Source organism: Rutilus rutilus, assembly GCF_951802725.1.
Source record: "Rutilus rutilus genome assembly, chromosome: 17".
NCBI classification, from domain to species: domain Eukaryota; kingdom Metazoa; phylum Chordata; class Actinopteri; order Cypriniformes; family Leuciscidae; genus Rutilus; species Rutilus rutilus.
In genome coordinates, this window is record NC_140230.1 from 20,870,940 (window position 1) to 20,894,269 (window position 23,330).

Below are 23,330 nucleotides of genomic sequence, written 5' to 3' on the forward strand. Positions count from 1 at the left end.
ACTATTATAATATAACAGATGCTAAAATAACACTGATAGATAAACCTGTACATTTTATATATATATATTATTATTATATGGTAAATTTCTATACTATTTTATGAGAATAATTTAGTTAAATTGAAGGTATAGTGGAGGATTTTTCTTTTTCCGGGTGGATCATCAAGACTATTGGTCCTCCTAGTTGTCAATCATTCTGGTGATATGTTTACGTAAGGCCGTCGTACGTGCTTGTCCCTAGGTAGTTTTCGCTTTCTGCGCATGCGCACTTTCAGGTGTATATGTGTGGTGAGCTACGGTGCTCTCTCGTGCACACGTTTAATAGGCGTTCCCTCTCGGGAGCAGGTAGAGTGTTGCGCATGTGCATTTTTTCAAAAAGTGGAGAGGGCGGTTCTTTTCTAAAATTCGTGAAAATCCTCCACTATACCTTTAAATTGACAGTTTTACATGTTTCAACTGAATTAAGGTATCACAATGGTCTAATGTACCGTATGAAAAATGTTTATTCATTTTGAGGTTTGCTGGAGATTACATTTAACAGTGTTATTAAGTTAATCGTGTATTTAAAGCTCTTTAAGTGCTAGCTGAGGCTGAATCTCAGAATGTTAGGTAAAATTCCTGTTCCGTTCTTTCAGGGATGCCGAGATTAGCCAGCGCGGGGATCTGTTCGAGGCCGGGCTCCGTCTGTCTGCGCGCTACGGCACTCACTGCGAGTCTCATGCAGACAAGAAGAAGCAGCAACGCTTGAGATTTACAGAAGACACGTCTGACAGGCGCTGCCAAGTGTGCCAGCATCTGTGTTACCTGTCTATGGTAAATATACAATAATACTCCTCACTTTATATTCTACATTTCAGGGTGTAAAGGAGTAACCACAAGCTGAAGTACAAGCTGGGGTGGTGGTGGCGCAATGGATAAGACACATGCCTTTGGTGTGAGAGACCCGGGTTCGAATCCACTGTGAGACACCAATGTGTCCCTGAGCAAGACACTTAACCCCTAGTTGCTCCAGAGGCATGCGACCTCTGACATATATAGCAATTGTAAGTCGCTTTGGATAAAAGCGTCAGCTAAATGAATAAATGTAAATGTAAATGTAAGTACCCTAAGTGAGTGGTCTGTCTTAAATTATGAAGGAATTTCCCCAGGCTAATTTGTTCATGCTATGCTGTGCTATAATAAGTAATATTAGCATATATGCTGTATTCACTCCCTGTGTGTTCTTCAACAGGTTGTTCACGAGAATGATAATGTGGTTTTCTGTCTGGAATGCGCTCTTCGATACATCCAGAAGCGCAGGTCTCCCCGCGGCCTCAAGATGATGTTTCGTTACACTGAGGTACTTTACTGTCACTTTCTACCTTTTGCAAGTAGGCTAGTGTCTAAAATTAAATCATATTAAAACTAAAATCAATAAGTGAAAAACAAATTTTCATTATATACTATACTGTTCAAATATTTGGGGGTCAGGAAAACATTTTTTAAATGTTTTTTTTTTTTTTGAAAAAATAAATACAAATAAAAGTCTCATATGCTCACCACACCAAGGCTGCATTTATTTGATTAAAAAAAAGTACAGTGAAAATTGTAACATTGAGAAATATTTTAAATAATTTAAAATACAGAGATATGTTTAAAAATGTCTGATTTTGCGTTCTGTAGAAAACTCAAAATTTGATGACAAAATTTCATTTTCTGAACCCCACTGACTTTCATTATATGGACAAATATACAGAGAGACATTTCAAAATATCAGATTTTGTGTTCTGCAATAAACTAACAATGACAAAATTTATTTGGTTCCATACAGCATTGACTTTCATTGTATGGACAAAAAACAGACATATAAAAATACCTGTTTTGTATTTTAATATTTTTTTAAATGTAAATTCATTCCTGTGCTGGTAAAGCTGAATTTTCAGCATCATTACTCCAGTCTTCAGTGTCACATGATCCTTCAGAAATCATTCTAATATGCTGATTTGCTGCTCAGAAAGTTCAAACAAAACAGCATTTATTGAAATATAAATCTTTTGTAACAATGTCAATTGTTTAATTTAATGCACCTAAATAAAAGTATTAATTTCTTTTTAAAAAGTACTTTTGAGTGGTAGTGTATGCTCATCACCTTGATTTTTACATTTAAATTGCTTTGCTGTCATCGAAAAATAAATAAATAAAAATGTATCAACACAATGTGATCTTTTGCAAATCTCAAAATGAATGTCATTTGAATGACATTATAATGTTGTGATGCATAAATTCATTACATTCCCATGTTAAATTCAGCCAGTGACAAGAAAAAAATACAATCATTTTTGTGAAAAATGTTTTGGCCTTCTAATAACGAATACCAATGTTAAAAATCTATTTTCTGCAGACTTTGAATAATATGCTGTTCCGGTACATCTGTTTAGCATTAACTTCTCAAAATAAATGTGTAACATCAATCATCCCACACTATTTTGCACAGGAGCAGATCAACAGTCTGGTAAATCGAGTGTGTGGCAGAGCATTGGAGAAGGGGGGAGTGAAGCAGAAAGCCGTCGGTCCCAGCAAGACACCAGCAAAACGAAGCCCCAGGAACAAGAGCTCAGCGCTGGTCCCCCTCTCCAGCTCCGCCTCAAAGAGCAGCGGCCGCTCCTAACCAGACCAGACCAGACCAGACCAGACCGCCAGCGACATTCCTGCGGGTCTCCTTTTATATCAGGTGTTCCTAATACTTGTGTACAAACTCTCTTCAATACTCTTTGTACCTAGTGTATAATATCAATACAACAAGCTGTTATATTGCACTTTTTTATTACAGATACATGTAGTTACTGGCTGGTTAGTCCAATATATTGAATGTACGGAGGTTAAATGTTACATCGTGTTTTGCGGCGAATACACAACTGTTTAGGACACCTGACATAAACTAATGGGTCTCATTCAACAAGCACGAAACCTTTTGCACTAGTATTGAGATTGGTTTTTAGATGAGTATTTTCGGGTTGTTTTAGCATTAAATCGAGTATAGATATGCGTATACATAGATATAAATATATCCTATACTATTCCTATCATTTGTGTTTAACTGGTGCTGTAGTGACACTTTTCTCCATCACCCTTACCGCCTGTTTGTCTCTTGGGCTCATGTTTATTACGTCTTAATGCTGTCAGGAACAAGAACGAACATGTAAGATTCCAGCCGACACGTCAGACGGTACATGTATCGTAGTTACTGGCATTTTCGGTTCTACGGCTAAAAAAAAAAAAAAAAAAAAAAAAACTGTACAGGCTTGACACTTTTACATAGATCTGACATGTGAGGGAGCCCGTGATCGTTTCTGACAGCACCGATCCGAGATTTCCTTCGCGAATTCCCACTTTTAAAAGCACATTTTGAGGCCTTTTACTAAAATCTTTGGAGTACAAATAACAAGTTTCATGCAGAAGGCCGTTTGTACTATTTGAATTGTAAATGCACTTTCCCTTTTATCCCGCTGACTTTATATTTGTAATTGGTTCTCCACCTGTTCTGCCATTAAGAATCAAATCTTTAAATATTCTTTTGTTTTCCTAGAATATTATTGCGAAATACTAATATCTAACAACAACGAAAAAGCCCCAAATATGTTTATATGCCAGTAAATTGAGCCTTTGAGTTCGGGTCTCTAGGGGTTTGGATGAGAGAGTCTCGAGATGAAGAAAAAGCCTTACTTCTACATTGGTTTCTTCATCGATATAAATTAGATGTTAACAGGGTTGCTACAAAAAACATACAAAAAATAAGTGCTGCTTAAATCACTGAGAAGTATGTCATAGTGGTGATCCCTAGTTTTTTAGCTTTACTTTTTTTATTCGAAAGGAAAAATCTTTTACCCAAAAGTAAACTATGTCATAGGCCTAGCTACCCATTGCACTGACTGTATCAAAGTCCTGTAATCAAACATGGTAGTCACCCCTTTCCAAATGACAGACTTGTATTTAAGGTTAAAAGTGTTTCCAAAATGTGGTTGTATACTTTTTATGGCCTTAAAATGTTTGTTTTTTTTTGTTTTGTTTTCACCCCATTTTATACAGTGATACTCCTGATCCTTGTACTGTTTATTTGTATGCACTGTTACTCAGTCCTCCAGTCCTCCAATCCAGTGGAGATTGGCTTTTTGGTTACTTTTTTCTTTTCTTTTTTTTTCAGGTTTGTATATTTTTTTTGTTTTAATAAATAAATCACTTGTCAATCCTTCCAAAAATGCACTGGCCTCATGTTCTTTGTGGAGATGCACAGATATTACAGTTACCAAACAGTGACTATTTTAATGTTAAGGACAATAACTGATAAAATGCCCAAAATCCCCCCAAAAATATACGGAACACAAATGTAATAATTTTAAATGCTAATTTAGGCATTACAACATTACGATATACAGTATGAAAAGTCTATTTATTTTTAAATTTGAAGGTTACATTTAAATTATTAATGTTTTAAAATATTTCCTTTGAACATCATATGATGGTAATCATTCTATCTATCTATCTATCGATCTATCTATCTATATATAAAAATCTAAAATAATGCAACTGTTCATTGTGCATGTTAGTGTAGTAGGTCATTAAATAATATGTTGAATGTTGAAATGAACATTAAGATAAATGATTTTAAAGTATTTTTATTGGTAGTTCATGTTGACTAATGTTTTAAAATGTGGTGTTGTATATCTGAATATGTATTTAGAACTAATGTTCAGAAGTTTTGGGTCAGCATTTTTTTTTTTTTTTTTTAAGAGATGAATACTTTTATTCACCAAAGATACATTAAATTAATCAAAAGTGACAGTAAAGACTTATACATTGTTACAAAAAATTCAAATAAATTCTGTTATTTTGAACTTTCCATTCAACAAAGACCACAAATGTTTCCACAAAAAGATTAAGCAGCACAGCTGCTTTCAACATTGATAAGAAATGTTACTTGAGCAGCAAATCACATACTAGAATGATTTCTGAAGGATCATGTGACACTGAAGACTGGAGTAATGATGCTGAAAATTCAGCTTTGCATCATAGGAATAAATGGTATTTTATTATAGAAAACAAGTTACTTTAAACTGTAATAATATTTTACAATATTACTTTTTTACTGTATTTTTAAATAAATGCAGCCTTGGCGAGCATAAGAATTTAAATGATTAAATTAAAAGAATTAAGAATTATAATTAAAAGCAACAAAAAAAAAACATAATAATAATCATACAGACCCCAAACTTTTGAACGTTAGTGCACTAATAACGGCAGACCATCCCTAGTTCTTGGAAACATTTTGAAAGCCATGCAGTCAGACTTTACTCTTCCTTTTAATCCCTCATTCTTACTGCAGGTACCGTGCTAATTCAGTGTTTTTCCACAGAGGTAACAGGGTTTCAGAGCAACAGCTTGCTGTACAGGGAGCCTGTAAATTTTGCAACCACAGATGGTCCAAATGTTCACAGCTATTTTTATACCGGAGACTGCTAAATCTTTAGTGGAAGATATTTTCTTTAGATCACTATGATTTGAAATATCAGTCCTTCACTGAGAATGCCCGTGAGGCCCATCTTATTTCAAGGTATATTTTATTTATACAGAGTCTTTCAGTCGGCTCAAAAATGAGCTCTGCATTACAAATTCATGCAACGAACATACATCAGTGATATTAGCAGGAACACTGTAAAATGTTTATTAATTTCTATATAATTCTGATGCAGCAGATAATATGAAGAATTGTATCATACATTGTGTTGATTTATTTGTTTTGGGAAAGAATGAAGCAAAAAAAATCACAGTGCTAACAGTCTGAAAAGAGCTGCTCTCAAGGCTGAGTACAAACAGCGTTCAACAAGGCTCCAAAACCTTCATCTCAAAGTGTCGTATTAAGCCATGAAGAAACATCTGGCTGGACCTCAGCACTCCTTCTGTCTGGGCACTGATGTAAAACAGGTTTTCATGTCCAGAAACCAACATGAGCGAGTGCGTTTCCCCCTGCATGGCCACTAGGGGGCCTGCGTGTCGCTGTCGTCTGAGCTTTTGAGCGGCTCTGTTTCTGGGAGGGCCATGAGGGCTGTGTCAGCATGTACCTCCTCTTCATCTGACTGGACCAGTGGGGAGTCTCCGCTGCAGCTTTCCTCGCTGCCATCCTCTTCATCCGGACCCTCGGTCACGCCGCTGATGGTGTCGGTGCAGGAGGAAGAGATGGAAGACACGGTCTGCCGCAGCTCTGTCTGTGAGGGCACCTTCAGGCTGATGTCTGATGGGGATGAGCCAGGTTCCAGAGCTGGGCCTTCTGCTGAACAAGGTGAAAATATATCACACCATCTATTTCAGAAAATGAATTAGCCTTAAAGTGCAGTCACAACCCTGAATGCTTCCATGCCATGAAAGTCTCACGTGTTCACAGTCATTCCAGCACTCGGACAAAATCTCTCAGAAAAATAAAAAAATAAAAAAATCGCAATGGCTTTAAATAAGGTGAAAACTACTATATTTTCCATTTCCATTTTTAAATGGGACACTCATTGGATATATATATATATACAGTGCTATGCATAAGTTTAGGCAACCATGCTAAAGTTGACTAAAAAGAGGAATAAAAAATCATATTTTGCAAATTTAACTTAATGCCTTATTTTAAAAAATTAGGAAAAATCCAACCTTTAAGGACACCAATTTTCTTTGTGAATGAATAATGTATCGTAAATAAATAAATGTTCTTCCTTAAAAAACAGGGTGCATAAGTTTGGGCACCACTATGTTAAATTCCCATAGAGGCAGGCAGATTTTTATTTTTAAGTATTTTTTTTTTTTTTTTTTTAGGATACTATGCATCCTGATAAAGTTCCCTTGGCCTTTGGAATTAAAATAGCCCCACATCATCACATAGCCTTCACCATACCTAGAGATTGGCATGGAGTACTTTCCATAAGATCATCTCTCAATGCAAATCAAACTAGCTATTAGGCTAACTGAAATAAAATCATGCCAATCTCTAGGTATAGTGAAGGCTATGTGATGATGTGGGGCTATTTTAATTCCAAAGGCCAAGGGAACTTTATCAGGATGCATAGTATCCTAAAAAAAAAAAAAAAAAAAATACTTAAAAATAAAAATCTGCCTGCCTCTATGGGAATTTAACATAGTGGTGCCCAAACTTATGCACCCTGTTTTTTAAGGAAGAACATTTATTTATTTACGATACATTATTCATTCACAAAGAAAATTGGTGTCCTTAAAGGTTGGATTTTTCCTAATTTTTTAAAATAAGGCATTAAGTTAAATTTGCAAAATATGATTTTTTATTCCTCTTTTTAGTCAACTTTAGCATGGTTGCCTAAACTTATGCATAGCACTGTATATAAAATTGCACATTTTAGATTTAGATTTTCTTCACTGTCTTCTATAATGCTCACTTAAAAGATCAAAATATTAATAATTAATAATGCTGTTAAATGTAATCTTTAGCCAATCTCAAAATGAATATCTGTTTTGTACTGTACATTATAATGCTGTGATGCTTAAATTCACTTGTACCATTTAAAAAGTTGTTTTAGTTTTTAGTGTTTTATATTTCATTTATTTGGTGTATTTCTAATCATGTATGTTGTACATGCATCACATCCTGAGAAAAATGGACTCTTCCTCATGTCGTTCCAAACTCATAAGACTTTGGTTAATAAAAAAATAATAAGAAAAACAAAGATATTTTTAATGAAACCTGTGAGGTTTCTGTCCCTACACTGGAAGTAACCAAAACTTTAAAGATTCAAAAAGGTTCTGAAGGTGCACGCACTAGCTTCCAAGTTTGCCATATGTGATACTAGAAACAATCTGTTAATCATATAAAGTGATCATATCTATTCACGACTTGATTAAAGATTCATATGGATTCGGTTTACGGCATCTTTATAAGATTTTTGGATCTTATCTGGACTTTAAATTGAATAAATAGAACATTTTAAATCTCTGTATTTGGCATTAAGAAGCTTTCAAAAATGTCTTTTGTGATCACTTGTAGATGGTCAAGGCGGATTTTACACATATACACGGCAGTGGTGGAAAGTAACAAATATTTGTTTTCTTTGTTAATGTACTTAAAGTCCTCCTGTGGTGAAAATCAAGTTTTTTATGTTTTTATGTCTATGTAGTGTTTTTAATATGCTTTAAGACAAACCATGTGCAACTAAAGAGGCATACAGGCTAATAGAGCCATTTTACACATTTAAATCAAGGTCTGGTATGCTGTTAACTAAGCCAAAGGAAATGAATGTCTGCTTTCAAGAATTCTATAAGTATCTTTTCACTTCAAAATGTAATGTGCCTGACTCAGATATTACTGACTTTATTGATACTATTGACATTCCAAAGTTTAGTGAGGCTGCCAGAGAGGAGCTGGATAAAGAGTTCACTTTGGATGAAATTTTGAAGGCAATCAAGTCCTTATCAAACGGTAAGGCCTCAGGGCCTGATGGGTTCTGTATTAAATTCTATAAAGCTCATGCAGACATAATTTCCCCACGACTACTTAGAAAGATAAATCATTCTTTTAAAAATAAACTGTTCCCTAATTCTCTCTACGAGGCGAACATTTGTTTATTATTGAAAAAAGAAAGGCATGACACAGATCCTTCCAGTTATAGACCATTGAGCTTGCTTAATTGTGACCAGAAGATTGTTGCCAAAGTCTTTTTTTGCCAAACCCCTTCATTAATTCATGTAATTATGTATAGTGTATGCTCTCAGCGCTCTAGGGCAGCCATTATTTCACTTAATGCAGAGAAGGCCTTCGATCACTTCGATTGGCGATATCTATATTCAGTGCTAGATAAGTTTGGGTTTGGTAAAAAAATGTCATACATGTATTGAGATGCTTTATGCAAACCCAAAATCAGCAATACTTACCAGGGACTATGTCACTCTTTATCGTGGGACAAGACAGGGCTGTTACCTTAGTCCCTTATTATTTAATCTGGCTCTGGAGCCACTGGCTTTAAATATTCAGCACCATTCTTCTATCAATGGCATTACAATTGGGTCTGTAGAGACCAGACTCGCTTTATATGCGGATGATTTGCTTTTATTCTTAAAAGACGCCATTAATTCTTTACCCCCTTTAACGGATTTAATAAACCATTTTGGTTCTTTTTCCAGGTATTCAATTAACTGGAATAAAAGCATCTTTGTTCCTCTTGGCAGTCATTTTCCTAATAATTTTTTTTATTTTTTATTTGGGATCATTTTACTTATTTACGATTGGTTATTTCCTAAGCTTAACTTTATGGCTGCAATAAAGAGCCTTAAATCTACCAGTGGAAAATTGAGGGTTTTCCACCATCGGTAATTGGCCGCATTAATGCTATAAAAATGGTGACCCTTCCAAAGTTTTTATATTTGTTTCAGATTTTACCCATCCATCTTACGAAATCTTTTTTTTTAAATCTAGATTCGATCATTTTCTCTTTTATTTGGGGTTTTAAGGCACATCGGATCTCTAAGGCACACTTAGAGAAATCTAAAGAGCTGGGCAGGTTGGTAATGCCATCTTTCAACACTGTTATTGGGCCGTGAACGTAAGGGCTTTGATGTATTGGAATTATGAATCGCCCTATTCTTATGAGAGTGTAGTGGATTATAGCTGGATTTACATGGAATCTCATTCTGTAAACTAGAGTTCTCTCCCGGCTTTACAATTAGCCAATTTGAATGTTACTTTAAAGAGCATTACTAAAAACATTTGTAGTGCATAGTTCTTTAAGGATATTGAAACACATTAAGACATTTCCTGATATCACGCAGCCTTCCCTTTATTCTCCCATTGGTGAGAATCATAATTTTATACCCGCTTTGAGTGATATAATCTTCCAAATGTGGAATAATAAGGGTCTTTCTACTTTTAACGAGATGTACACAAACGGTCACCTTTCTTCTTTTGATCACCTTTTTAGTAGATTTGATCTTTCTCACTCTCGTTTTTTTCGTTATTTGCAGATTCGGCTGTTCGGCATTATGCTCAGCAGGCTTTCTCTGACTATAGGATTCAGCAGGAAGAGCATTGTTTCTATGACCTGGTGCGACAAGTACCAGATTCCAGGCATATGGTTTCCCAATTTGTCTCCCTGTTCTCTTCGCAGTTGAATACATCTTCTGATTATCTTAGGGTAGGCTGGGAAAAAGAGGCGGGTATCAATATATTTGTCAACCTCTGGTCTGAAATCTTGAAGAGAACACACAGCATCAACGGAAGACTCCAATTAATTCAGTTTAAAATTGTACACAGACTGCACTATTCTAAATCCAAACTTCACAAGATCTGCCCAGCTGTGTCTCCAATTTGTGACCGATGTCAGGGTGCAGAGGGAACTTTATCTCATTCTTTTTGGTTCTGCCTGAAACTCTAGTTACTAGCAAGATATTTTTTCTTGGTCTTCAGCGGCACATGATCAAACTTTCCCTCCTGAAATGGAACTGGCATCTTTGGCTATTCGGACACTGTTTCCTCTTTACCTTATTTTTTGCAGCTGGCATTAATGCTGGGAATGGTTGTGGCCAAGAGAATTATATTAATGGACTGGAAAGCCACTGCTCGCCCATGTTCTCAGTGATGGTCGGCTGAGATGGTCTGTCTTAAACCTTGAAAAAACAGGGTTTATTGAAGCAAAGTCTCGTATTAATTTTCCCAATGTCTGGGGTCCCTTTCTCCAACATTTACATGATAGCAGAACTTAGAGATTTTAACACATCTGTTACTATGATTTTGATTTCGATCCCCCTCTTTACGTGATTTATCTTTCTCCTTTGTACTTTATTTAGGCACTTATGTCATTTGTAATGTCTTTTTGTTTCTGTTTGTTTCTGTTTGTTAACTTTTGTTGTTCTTATAAAACTAATAAAAATAATATTGAGAGATAAGACAAACCATGTGCAAATTCATAAGTCATCACCATTACTGAGTATTTTTCTCCTTTAAACTGTGGTGAACCAAAGACAGTCTCAAAAACGCAGTTTGAAATCGCTGGTGTTTCTGACGTCACAAACTACATTATGACAGCCAACGCTGCACAATTTCAGTGGTGGGAACTCATTTTAACAAGCTTTATGGTTTCTTTTGTTCGATTTATTGTGAGTGGAATAGCTTCTAATTAATCAATGACGCGCTGTCGCCATGCCGTGATTCACATGAGGGAATTTCACGGTGCCGTTTACCGCATCATCTCTCTCTGTCACAAATGAATTGAGCTCACAGTGCCACGTACTGTGCAAAATGACCCAAGAAGTTAACATTATCTCTGACGCTTTTTCTTGGCATTTTAGCTAACATTAGCTTTCTATTCTATATTCGTTATGTGTATAAATAACAAATGTTCTCTATTTGCACCCTTGCAGCTTTGAATGGTAGAAGTCCCTAAAGCACCTCTGGCAGTTATCGATGGTGACAGGCAGACACACGAGAGGCTTCATCTCACCGACCCTCATACTTGTACTGTATGTTATGCACTCTAACAAATATGTAAATAAAAATGATTAATGTTTAAGATGCTGTCAAATAAATGTTTTTAAATTCAAACTTAATTAACCGTTAACTCTTCAAGAACACTTTCAATCAAACAGCATTGTTAATGATTCATTTAATTGTTCACTTTTTTGAATTTTGAATATTTTTGTTAATAAATTCTATAAACTACATGTTATTATTGCATACAAGATTTGTTCAAATGGATCAAAAATAACATTTGACAAATTGTCTAACTATAACAGATTTAAAGATTTCAACATACTTTACGTGTAAAGAGGAAGAACACATTGGTTGACTTAAAAGTAACACAAAAGTGTATTGAAATTTCAAATGCCACTACAAATTCATTGTGTGAGTGAGCACACTAGGCCAATAAAACTGATTCTGTTTCTGATTCTGAATTCGTCACAGTAGTTCTTTGTTTTGTGTTTTTGGTGCTTGGTACTTTGGTGCTTACAGAAAAAGTGCAAAGTGCATAGGCACCAAAATAAATTTGTAAAGAAACAAATGAAATCAGGTTACATTAAGAGCACAACCGACCTGTGTCAGGAGAGAGAGAGCTGTTCTCTTCACCTACGGAGCTGAGGAAGACATCGAGAGCCTCGTGGTCGGACACATCTGTGAGATCCATTTGTTCCAAAAGATCAACATTCACCTCCATTGAGGACATACTGCCTATTGGATCTGCCCCAGAAGATGAAAGAAAACAAACCACAATTACTTCTTTAACTTTGTGAATCCTAACACCAAACCATCTGATCGCTTTAAAACCTAACAGAACAGCAGATACAGTTCAGGAATATACAAGCAAATTTCACAATATAATTAATATATTGACATGGATGGAAGAGGCTGGGAAAAAGAAGATGTCCTGAAGAACGGGGGATGCATGGGAAAGCATACCTCACACATCAGGGCAGCATTTAAGGCAGGAGAGAGGAAAGAGAAGACCATCAACATCCTTGCATAAGCTCTTTAACCTCCCATTTAACACAGTAACAGTATGTTTAAATATTCATAAAAGGGAAGGACAGAGCCGTGAGCAGCACATCATATAGAGCGGCTGTGATTCAAACTATTTTGCTGCTATTTTCTGAAGGTTACTATGAAAAAGAGAACATTGCGTTTTGACTGCTAAACCATTGCTCACTGTCCCACTAAATGCACATTGCACTACATGAGGAGAGTAAATATGAATAGTAAAAGTGTTGTTGAGAGCATAACAAATCAATTTCAGGCATTTGAACAAGTATGTGCAGAAGTGGTCCTTATAAAATAGGTAACTGACCTCTCCTATCCGTGATCTGGAGGTATCCTGTGGAGAGGTACTGCTCCATGTCTTGCTGAAATGCCTCTTCAAAGTACTTCTGTCGCTCCTTTAGCTTGACCTGCTGCGCATGCTCCATCTCCAGCACTTTCTGGGCATGTTCTGTATCGAGCTCCGCTAAAGAGAGACATAAAAAACCAAGTAGGTTACAAAATGCCAGAGAGAAGAAAGAGAGATGGGGGATGGAAGCATAAAATGAACTGGAAAGGGAAGTGGATTCACCCTCAGAGAATCATTGTAGTAACATACAACACTTGAGCACACATAAAGCAATTACATAATTGCAATTACAATCAAATGACAGTTTGTGTTCATCTCAACAAGTTTAGTAGGAACGCATTAACAATCTGAATGGCCACTGCCTACTGATGCCACAGCTGTGTCAAGTTAATCCACAATTGTGGTTTTTGCATGCTTTTTCCAAAACTATTTGCAAATTTGCAAACGCAAACCTCTGAGATCTAAACTTCAAACAACAGTGTACATTTTCAAACATGTTTTCTACAGCCCAACAATGAAGAAGATCCTACACAAATGTCTTTCCAGCATGCTAGCTTACCACAGCGTGTTATGATCTTCTAGTAGGGGTGGCAGAGATTGCAATGCTTCTTTTGTGTACGCGGCATGAGAGTGGGTGCGCTTATTGCGAGTGATACAAGATGTGCGATGATTACTTTATCTTTCACAGGAAGTGCACAGTCTTCTCTAAAAAGCAGGAAGTCTGCCTATGCTATATTTGAAAGTCACCGTCTGTGGTGTTTATAGGTGTGATGTATGCATAGATACTGTATGGTACAAACATCCTGTCAAAGCTTATGGTGTCACAGTCTAAAAAAAATGCAACTTCCAGAATGAAACGTTTATTTGACCGCCAAAAACTTGATATTACGCAAAATAATTCCCCTAAAACTCCCTAAACACTAAGTATTTCAAGACATGGTCACTAATCGCCCTCTGTGCTGGAAAAACCTTTAATGCATGCAAGTATGCATACAGCAACATCAAATATAGAGCAGACTTTGTCTACCGTTATCCTGTGTATTGTCAGGAAAATGAGTCCATTGACAAAGCTGTGAAGTGCACCTCTGTTATTAGGATGTGGTGTTAACTACAGTCCTGTCACATATTGTTTTTCCAACAGACACGCTGGTGGAGCAGTGTTAAATAAAAGTGCTGGGCTGAATCTAAGCATGTTCACTAGGAAACCATTGTTGCCCATTTCAGCACAACATTAGCCTTGCAAAAGCGGGCTATGTAAATGAAGATGATGCAAGCACATTAAAATAAACTGAATATGTATGCATGTATTTTCATGACATTAGTTTAGCAATGATATCTGGTTGACAGCCTCCTCTGATGCCGCCTGCGCTACTAACCTGCTTCAGCCCCTCACGCTTGTCAAATCAATATTTCACAGCAGAATCATTATTATCCCATCTCTTTACAGTTATAAAACTACCTGTTTACTACTATGCCAATTAAATGTTAATATAAAAGCTGGTATGAAGGTAAATGGCAAATAACATTTTGTTTCTTGTTCAACATCAACATTTTAGGTTCAAATCTATATGCAAGGGAATATTTCTAACCATTTCCTTTAATTTACACTACCATTCAAAAGACTGGGTCAGTAAGTTTGTTTTTGTTCGTTTGTATACAGTAACAACAATATTGTTTTCTGTTTCAGCATCATTAATTCAGTCTTCAGTGTCACATGATATATCATTTATACAAATGTTGAAAACCGTTGTGCAACTTCATATTTTTGTGGAAACCATGATACTCTTCATGTTGAATATAAAGTTCAAAAGAACAGCATTTATTTGACATAGAAGTCTTTTGTAACATTACAAATGTCTTTACTGTCACTTTTGATCAATTTAATGCGTCCTTTGTAAATAAAAGTATTAATTTCTTCAGGACACTGCTTTAAGTTACCATTACTGTATCAGGAAACACAGATATGCAAAATATAGCAAATATATGCATATACTGACCCTCCAACTTCCATGTAGCCTTCCATAGACAAGTCTAAATTTGTGACATCAACCTTATTTAATGGCTGTTCTCTTTTTAAATGGAATATATGCAAGCTTTTAATGGGAAGGCTAATTCTTTAAGAATTAGAAGGAACTTGCAATGGCGCAGGTTCAATACATTTTACTTACAAACATGAAATTTCCAAGAGGTCAAGGTTTGGCTTCTTAGCTCCTGCTGGTAGATGCCATCTGGCTGCAAAAAGCATCTTTCTCCTTTGACGGCCATTCAAAAGCAGCTCCATATTCGGACTGATAAGAACCTCACAAACATATATATTCCTAATTTTTATTTATTAATTACAGTAGATGCCACCTTTCCTAACTTATTTGAAGGGCTCTAAAGGCATGAAATGGATTTATATTCGTCCCTATCTGCTGCCTTTGACGTCACAGATCAGAAGAGCTGCTAGTGGAGGGATTGGGTTTGTTCTTAATACCCCATGACTTTTTTCTACTTAACACATCTGAGGTTCAGGTGATTGTCAAAAAAAAAAAAAACCTGACAGCAGAACGCAGTGCCCATGAGCTGCCATACTACCGGTGGGCTAAGGGGTGGATTGTCCTACGCAATCTGAGCAAGTGCCATTAAGATGAATGGCAATGCTAACAGACAGCTTCCTCCCTTGAAAGATTACATGTCCACGGGAACTAAATCATGGATACAGAATGAAAGCACTAAATCTGCAGAGTTAAGCTTTGCCTTTCGTCACATTTTCCGTTACGTACGTGTGACAGCTAATGATAGCTGACGGCACAGGGTGAGCCCGAGGCTCTCTGATCACACTTGTCACATCCTCCACACACATTCCTCAGAAATGAGAGAACATGTTAAAGTCACCATGAACAAATCAAAATTTTAATGGAATATTATTATGAATGATTTATCCATGCACTTTTTTTAAAATTCATGTGCCCCCGTAATAATTAATCAAAATAACTTCCCCTCCCTCTTGCCACGACATCTCTGATGATGTGTTTACTGTTGTGAGGGCAGGACAACCTGTCACTCACATGAGATTGACCAATAGCAAACCACAACCATCAAATAAATTCCCCATGGACAAAATCAAGTTCAGCCCTACATTTTTTTTTGTTCGAAAAGCTGTTTCACTTGGATGTACGTCACAATATGGAAAAATAAATAAATAAATAGCAACTTCCATTTCATACCCACTTTAAGAACCTTTGTGAGGGCCAATGGACAGAACCACGGCTACGACTTCGACAACACAGTTTCATGGTCTGCTCACTGTGAATATGGCTAGATTACACTGATGACAATGTTCATTAAAACCATCAATCTTCTATTAGGAAAATGCAGCAGAAGAAATGCAGTGCTAATCAGTGGAGCATCTGGCAGCGGATGGTGATGCAGGTTCAGCCCATGAGCCAGACAGGTTAATGACTCATTCTAATGAGCTGACCTGCCTCCGCACACAGAACAGAACCCCAGAATCCAGCAACAGAGAGAGGAAAGAGACAGAGGAATGTATGAACAATGTCTTCTTTCAACACATGGGTGGTTCAAGATCACTACTCTGCCCAACAACCACAGTCAATTAGGATAGACAATGAATTATAAATAGTCTCTGGTTTGTGTCAGTAGAACCTTTGCTGGTAACATTATATTACAGTGTCCTTGTTACACGTAATTACAAGCAACTGACCCTAAACCAACCACTATTTCTAACCATACCCTATAGTAAGTACATGTTGTTACTTGATATTACTCGGTACGTAATGTATAATTACACTGTAACGAACACCTTAAAGGGGTGGTTGATTATGATTTCACTTTTCTAACTTCAGTTAGTGTGTAATGTTTTATGTTTGAGCATAAACAACATCTAGTTACAAAGCTCAAAGTTCAAAGCAAAGGGAGATATTTGCTTTTAAAGAAATAGTTTTTTAAGGACTACAACAAACAGCTGGTAGGGTCTACACGACATTCCTCCCGGGTTAGTGACATCACCAACCCTAGAATTTACATAAACCCCGCCCCCTGAACAGGATTTATAGATTATCAAGACAGAATATGCTAATCAATTACTAGAAGATAACTACACATCAGCTACATAAATTTAGATGTCCTGTTGCATTCTACATGTTGTCACTTCTTCTTGAGTCTCTCCATCATTGACTCCGTTGACATCATCTGACTCCGTTTTGAACATAAAAGGCAAAACGTTTTTGAAATTTTCAGTGCATGTCTGTGTGAGGTAATCTAAGCTGCTAAGAAGGAGCTGTTGAAGCTCCGCCCTCTCTGCCACAAGCAGCAGCTCATTTGCATTTAAAGGAACAGACACAAAACAGTGCGTTTTTGCTCACCCTCAAAAAGTGACAACTTTAACATGCTATATAAAAATATCTGTGGAGTATTTTGAGCTAAAATTTCACATACACACTCTTGGGACATCAAAGACACATTTGACATCTTGTGAAAAGGGCATTATACCACCCCTTTAAAATAAAGAGTAGCCCCTTTGCTTAGGTTTTTTCATACCTAAATGTTCTAGCAACTTAATGTCAGAAAACATCCAACTCGCACAAATCACAACCTTTGAAAATAGGTCCACTTCGCGCCAGGATGTTCTTTGTCTCCACATTGTGCATTAAAATTATTTAATGCACAGCTAGCCGTGGATTATCCCTTACTTAATGCAAGAAATGGAGGCAAGGAACCACCCGACGCGAAGTGCATTAAAATTGTTTAATGCATGGCTAGCCCGCTTATACCATGGTCATTTGCCACCACTGACAACTTAAAGCTGTCATTGATGTTTGCAGCGCAATATTTGACCGGAAGGGTAAAATTGATGGTTATTTTCATCAGTTATGGTGCGTTAGATCTAGCATTCTGCCTGCTTTCAATCAGACAAAGAGATATAGTAGTGCGTAAGATTACATTTATTTGAATTAACTGAACTATAGCATTTTTTATAGTTTAATTATAATTTAATTAATTATCGAGAGAGAGAGAGAGAGAGAGAGAGAGAGAGAGAGAGAGAGAGAGAGAGAGAGAGAGAGAGAGAGAGAGAGAAAGAGAGAGAGAGATTTGTACCTGCGTCTGTTCAGCTTCTCTCTATTCATAACAAAGCTGTGAGTTTAATTACTTCAAAATAGCGAAGTCGTTGCTGAGAAATATAATGTAGAGATTCAGTAGCTGAGCTATTTTATTACTAAAATTCGCGGGGCAGCGTTGACAAGTGTAAAGAGGTATGTTGATAAGGGAAGGAGGAGGTGGAAACCGGCGAACGTTCAAACACTTTAATATATCAAAATAAACAAACAACAAAACGAAAGGAAAAGCGGCAGCCCCTCGCGGACGACTGCCGCACACACATAAACAAAACATAACATAATGTCCATAATGTCGTCGCTCCTCCTTTTACTCTTCAATAGCTCACGCCGTATAATATAACATATTATAATATAATATATAAATTCTCTCCAGTGAATGCTTAATCTCTGAGATAACTTTATGAGATTGTAATACATGAGCCACCTAGAGGCTGCAGCTCTACAACCCAATGTACAGGTCAAAAATCAACCAATTGGCACAATGGTCTGAGGGCACACAAGTTAAGCAAACAGTACTTTGGCTCTTTAAGACACTGTCATGTTACAGCAATGCTCTCAACACATAGAACAGCAGGAATACTAACCCTAACTTCAAGTAAATAACTACAACAACTCCATGGCAAGGATGTCTTTCAAACAGATTTACAGCAACATTTCTAAATTTGATGTATCCAAAGTCTTTTATAAAAAATAAAAGCCACTGCATAGGCTTGCATTATGATGGCTGGTAATGAAAAGGCATACAGACACAAAAGCCACAGTATGTATCCTAATCTGCGCTGAAATTCCATTACTAAAGCCTGCCAAACCCAAAGATGACAAACAATTACTGCAAACCACTAATTCAGATCCCTTGAAATACAGCCAGAACTGCAATACATCAGCACATCAAATTAACCTTACAACCATCTACTCAATATTGAATTAAAAAAAAGAGTGTCTGGAAACCTACAAGAATCTCTCATGCTGCTGTCCAGAGTTCCCGACGTGGACATTTTGTATTTCTCCTTGAAGAGTGCAGATAAGCTGAAAGCAGGACTGGTAAGCCTGAGACTGCAGTTAAAGTGAGGCTGAAGAACAGCTAAACGAACATCTTATATTCTGCAGCCGCTCCTTTTTATTCCAGAAGCAGCTCCTCTATGGCCAGGAACGCTGAGACATTGCCTGCTCAGGGACACAGAGCTACAGATGCAGCTGGAGTGAGGAGGAAAGCAGGGAACGTACCATTCACATCCTGTTATAGGGGTGAGGGTCTGTAGAAATCTGAGTTTTGTGTCAAATATTTGCCTTCATCGCTTTGCAATCTGGGACTAATAAATCGATCTTATACTTTATACAACACTCAACTACACTTATGATTAATATTACAATTAGAGAACATGAATAACGTCAACATTAGTGTGAATAATCATTAGTTAGTGCCAAAAAACCTGCAATCTGACACAAAAGCACATTACACACAAAAGTCATTGATAAATCTATAAGTCTTTCACAGATATCAGCGCTGCATTTTACACTGCACATACTAGTAAACCACAGCTTCCTTGTCCAGATGGGAAAAATGAATTCATAAAAACATAAAAAATCATTTTAAAACCTAAATAAATAAATAATCAAGTATGAGGTGTGAAGTCTTGAAGTACACTGCCCACACAAACAACGAGCCAATCTCAAGCAACACCACCTACGTACCAAAGGAAGTGTTATAAACAGTCTTTACCACTTCTTCAGTGACAAAGACATTTGTGGAACCACTAGGATGTAAAATAAATACATTAAAAAAAAAATCTACTTTTGTATCAATTACAAAATAACCTCTACACTCAGATGACCTAAATGTTCTCTAGATAAAGGGCACGGATATGTGAACAATGATGCATAGCCGCCTAAAGGCAATTTCTGTTTAGTACAACATCTCTATCTGATACATGGAGGAGCTGCGATGATGAAAGTGAATGTTATTTTCTCCGGACGGTAGGTATGAACAGATGGAGCAGGCAGCCTCCCTTGGAGGTCAGTGTGGAATTAATGGCATCATAAGAGTAAGACCAAATAAAGACAGCAGCGTCCACTCACTAGAGCAGTTTTGCCCTCCCTGAGGTTGATTTGTGTCGCCTGGGTAATTACTGTACTACACGGTTATTCTCATTGTTCAGCACTAAATCAGCTTCATGATGTAAATAAAAATGCTAAAATAATATACAAAACGACTAAACTGGGACCTATTTATCCCTCTGAAACCTGCACCTCCACCAAATAAAAAACATTATTGACAGTGATCTTTTTTTCTGTTTCTACCTTTAAATCACAATTTAAAAACTATTTTTATAGTGTCAGTGGTCAATGACTCGTTCCCTTTACTGAACTATTTATTTTCATACAATTCTTTAGTACATATGATCTCTCTACTTCTTGAATCTGTTTAAGATGTTAAAGAAATTATAATAAAATAATAAGATGATATACAATATGATATAATTATAATGAATGAAAATTATAATACTTTAAGTATGTATGATTACATAATTATAAGTAACTAATTAAATACAATACCATTCAAAAGCTTGGGCTCGGTAAAAAATGTTCAGTGTTTTTGAAAGAAGTGCCTTATGCTCACCAAGTCTAGATTTATTAGATCATAGGTCATAAAAAATGAGATCATAAAAAAGTTAGGTCATAACACTAACATTATCAACATTGTCAAATATTATTACAATTTAAAATAACTGCTTTCTATTTTAATATATTTTAAAATGTAATTTATTTCTGTGATGGCAAATGATGATTTTTTTTTGCAGCAATTACTCGTCTTCAGTCACATGATACTTTAGAAATGCTGATTTGGTGCTTAAATAATTTGATTATTATTAATGTTGACAACAGCCATGCTATTTAATATTTTGTTATTATATTTTTTGGAGAAAAAAAACATAATACATTTCTTTCTATCCATTCTTTGATGAACAGAAATATTATTTGAAATATTTTTGTAACAACGTAAAAATCTTTACTGTCTCATTAATATAAATGTAATAATTATAAACTATATATATATATATATATAAATTATTGGTAAACATATTTATTAATGTATATTCGTATTAGCTGTGGAGTTAGGAGATGGAGAAAAATGATCATTCTTACCTTTGAAAGACTCAAGCTCTTTCCTAGAAAACAAATAAATAAAAAAGTTACATACACAACAAATACATATAGTCAACTAGAGCACAAGATCTCACCAGATGTCACATTAAGTCAGCCCCATTTAAAACAGGCACAGATTCCCGAGAAAAAGAGGCTGCATCATTTCATTGGCGCTGACAACTTTTGCATCTGTGTGTTTGTACTAATGAATACCCACACGCAGAAGGGCACTGAACACTGAGCCCAGCTGCTTTACAACTCACTGGGCAAAGCCAGAGATGTATGATTTAGCTACAGGCTCAAACAGCGAGAGCACACAGCATCAAAAATGCCTGCATGATTACACAACACACATACATGCTGGGTAGTGTTTTCATACAGTAAAAGGACAATAGGACGTTCGCGTGTTTTCACTGAAGCTTATTTCTGCGTGTGGTTATTCAGTGCTTCTGTGAAATCTGCAAAACACACTGTGTGCAGTTTCCTTGTGATGATAAACAACCTAAACAGCAGGTGTTACATTGCTTGTTTCACAAACTCTTATTCAATACAGATGCCCTAATATCTTCTCAACATTGCCAGGGTGCAAAATATCATCAAAATGACAACGTACTGTTCCTTTATTAAGTTAAAGGGGCAAATCCTTGATGGACAGAACATTCATGTTCTGCAGTTATTGTGAGCTGATCAAATGACCATGAAATGCAGCACACAGTGCATGTCCTGATCATAACATGCCTTCAGAAGAGTCATCTCTGAATGAACAAGTGCTCAAGGGGAAATGTGATGATTCGGGTGTTTGATGCTATGATAACCATGCATTTATGCGCTGGTAACTAGTACCACCTAAATCCCATTCTATCTTTCCTACAGAACCCTTGCACAAAGGCTTTCTGACATATACGACTGGTTATAATTCAGCCAAGGGGACAAAAGACAGCAGAAAGGAAAAGTACTGGCTAAAAGACATAATGGACACATTAAACTGTCTAGGGCCTTTATTTAAGAGCAAATAAACGCTGTTTTTACCTTTTCTTCTTCTTGTAGTTTTCCAGCTGCAGGACCTGAAAGTGCTTGTAGCGCTGATGATCACACTGAGCACACAAATCCTCGAGATATAACAGACGACTCTCCATCTCTTCAAAATCAGCCTCCATGTGAGCTGTGCAAAAACATGGAAGACGAAAGAAGTTTATAACGCGTTAAAGCAAATATTATGTACAGGAAAAAAAGGAAAAAAAGCCAAAGCCCCTATAACGTGTGCATCCTATCATATTGAATTCATGTGCTACTAGAGCTCTGCAGTGCTGATTTAGAATGCAAGGTATGGAGACATATTGTCATTTCCATTGAGAAAAGTACATTTCATCTGTACATGTATTACATTACAGACTACGAAATGAGCACAAGTGAATGATAATAGAAATATAGGCACTGTTTGCTGTCAGTGCGAGTTCCACAAAGGCAGGACTTCATATAGCTACATAACACCACCAAGTGGCAACATTAAAAAGTGCCTAAACATCCATGAGAATTTGCAGTTATCTCTGAATTTGAGCTCTGGATTCTCAGAGGGAACGTGATATGCCTTATTTCATATCTGCTTGCATTAGAAAGATGGTGGAGGAGGTGGTATTTACACTTGGCCACCTCATACTTCTTAATAAAACTGCAAACCACTGTAACTAGTATAGAAATTCCATTTACACTTGGGAAATCACTGCTTGCCTTTGGGAAAGGAAATCACCTTTCAGTTAAACATACAGCACTGTACAGTACTTTTTTCTTTGAAATAATAATAATTTTATTAAGCAAGGATGTATTCAAATAAACGAAAGTGACAATAAAGACATTTATAATGTTACTAAAATTGTCTGTTTCAAATAAATGCTGTTCTTTCTATTCATCAAAGAATCCAGAAAAAATGCATCCACAAAAATATTAAGCAGCACAACCATTTTCAACTGTGATAATATTAGGAGATGCTACTTAAGCACCAAATCAGCATATTAGAATGATTTCTGAAGGATCATGTGACTCTGAAGACTGGAGTAATGATGCTGAAAATTCAGCTTTGCCATCACAGGAATAAATTACATTTTAAAATGTATTAAAAAGTTATTTTAAAATGCAATATTTCCCAACATTGTGGTTTATACTGCATTTTTTGGGTCAAATAAGATAATAAATTCTTACAGACCCCAAACATTTGAAT

The 23,330-nt window shown here is 36.3% G+C and overlaps 2 protein-coding genes across 11 annotated transcripts in view; one reads left to right on the plus strand and one right to left on the minus strand.

Moving 5' to 3' along the window:
- jarid2a (jumonji and AT-rich interaction domain containing 2a) overlaps window positions 1-4,230 on the plus strand; it is a 37,158-nt gene extending 32,928 nt beyond the window's left edge. For 3 of the 4 annotated variants that reach the window (XM_084385386.1, XM_084385387.1, XM_084385388.1), the window contains 3 exons: window positions 636-813; window positions 1,232-1,339; window positions 2,474-4,230. In XM_084385386.1, coding sequence (XP_084241512.1) covers window positions 636-813; window positions 1,232-1,339; window positions 2,474-2,647 — 460 coding nt within the window. In that variant the 3' untranslated portion in view covers window positions 2,648-4,230. The remainder of the gene's footprint in view (window positions 1-635; window positions 814-1,231; window positions 1,340-2,473) is intronic. The other variant, XR_014625020.1, reaches the window with a different exon arrangement.
- Window positions 4,231-5,674: 1,444 nt separating this feature from the next.
- dtnbp1a (dystrobrevin binding protein 1a) overlaps window positions 5,675-23,330 on the minus strand; it is a 20,487-nt gene continuing 2,831 nt past the window's right edge. For 2 of the 7 annotated variants that reach the window (XM_084385394.1, XM_084385395.1), the window contains exons 6-10: window positions 22,145-22,277; window positions 21,116-21,138; window positions 12,813-12,968; window positions 12,065-12,199; window positions 5,675-6,301 (exon numbers count right to left, since the gene is read on the minus strand). In XM_084385394.1, coding sequence (XP_084241520.1) covers window positions 6,012-6,301; window positions 12,065-12,199; window positions 12,813-12,968; window positions 21,116-21,138; window positions 22,145-22,277 — 737 coding nt within the window. In that variant the 3' untranslated portion in view covers window positions 5,675-6,011. Of the gene's footprint in view, window positions 6,305-12,064; window positions 12,209-12,812; window positions 12,969-21,115; window positions 21,139-22,144; window positions 22,278-23,330 lie in introns of all 7 variants that reach the window. The other 5 variants (XM_084385390.1, XM_084385392.1, XM_084385389.1 and 2 more) reach the window with 3 other exon arrangements.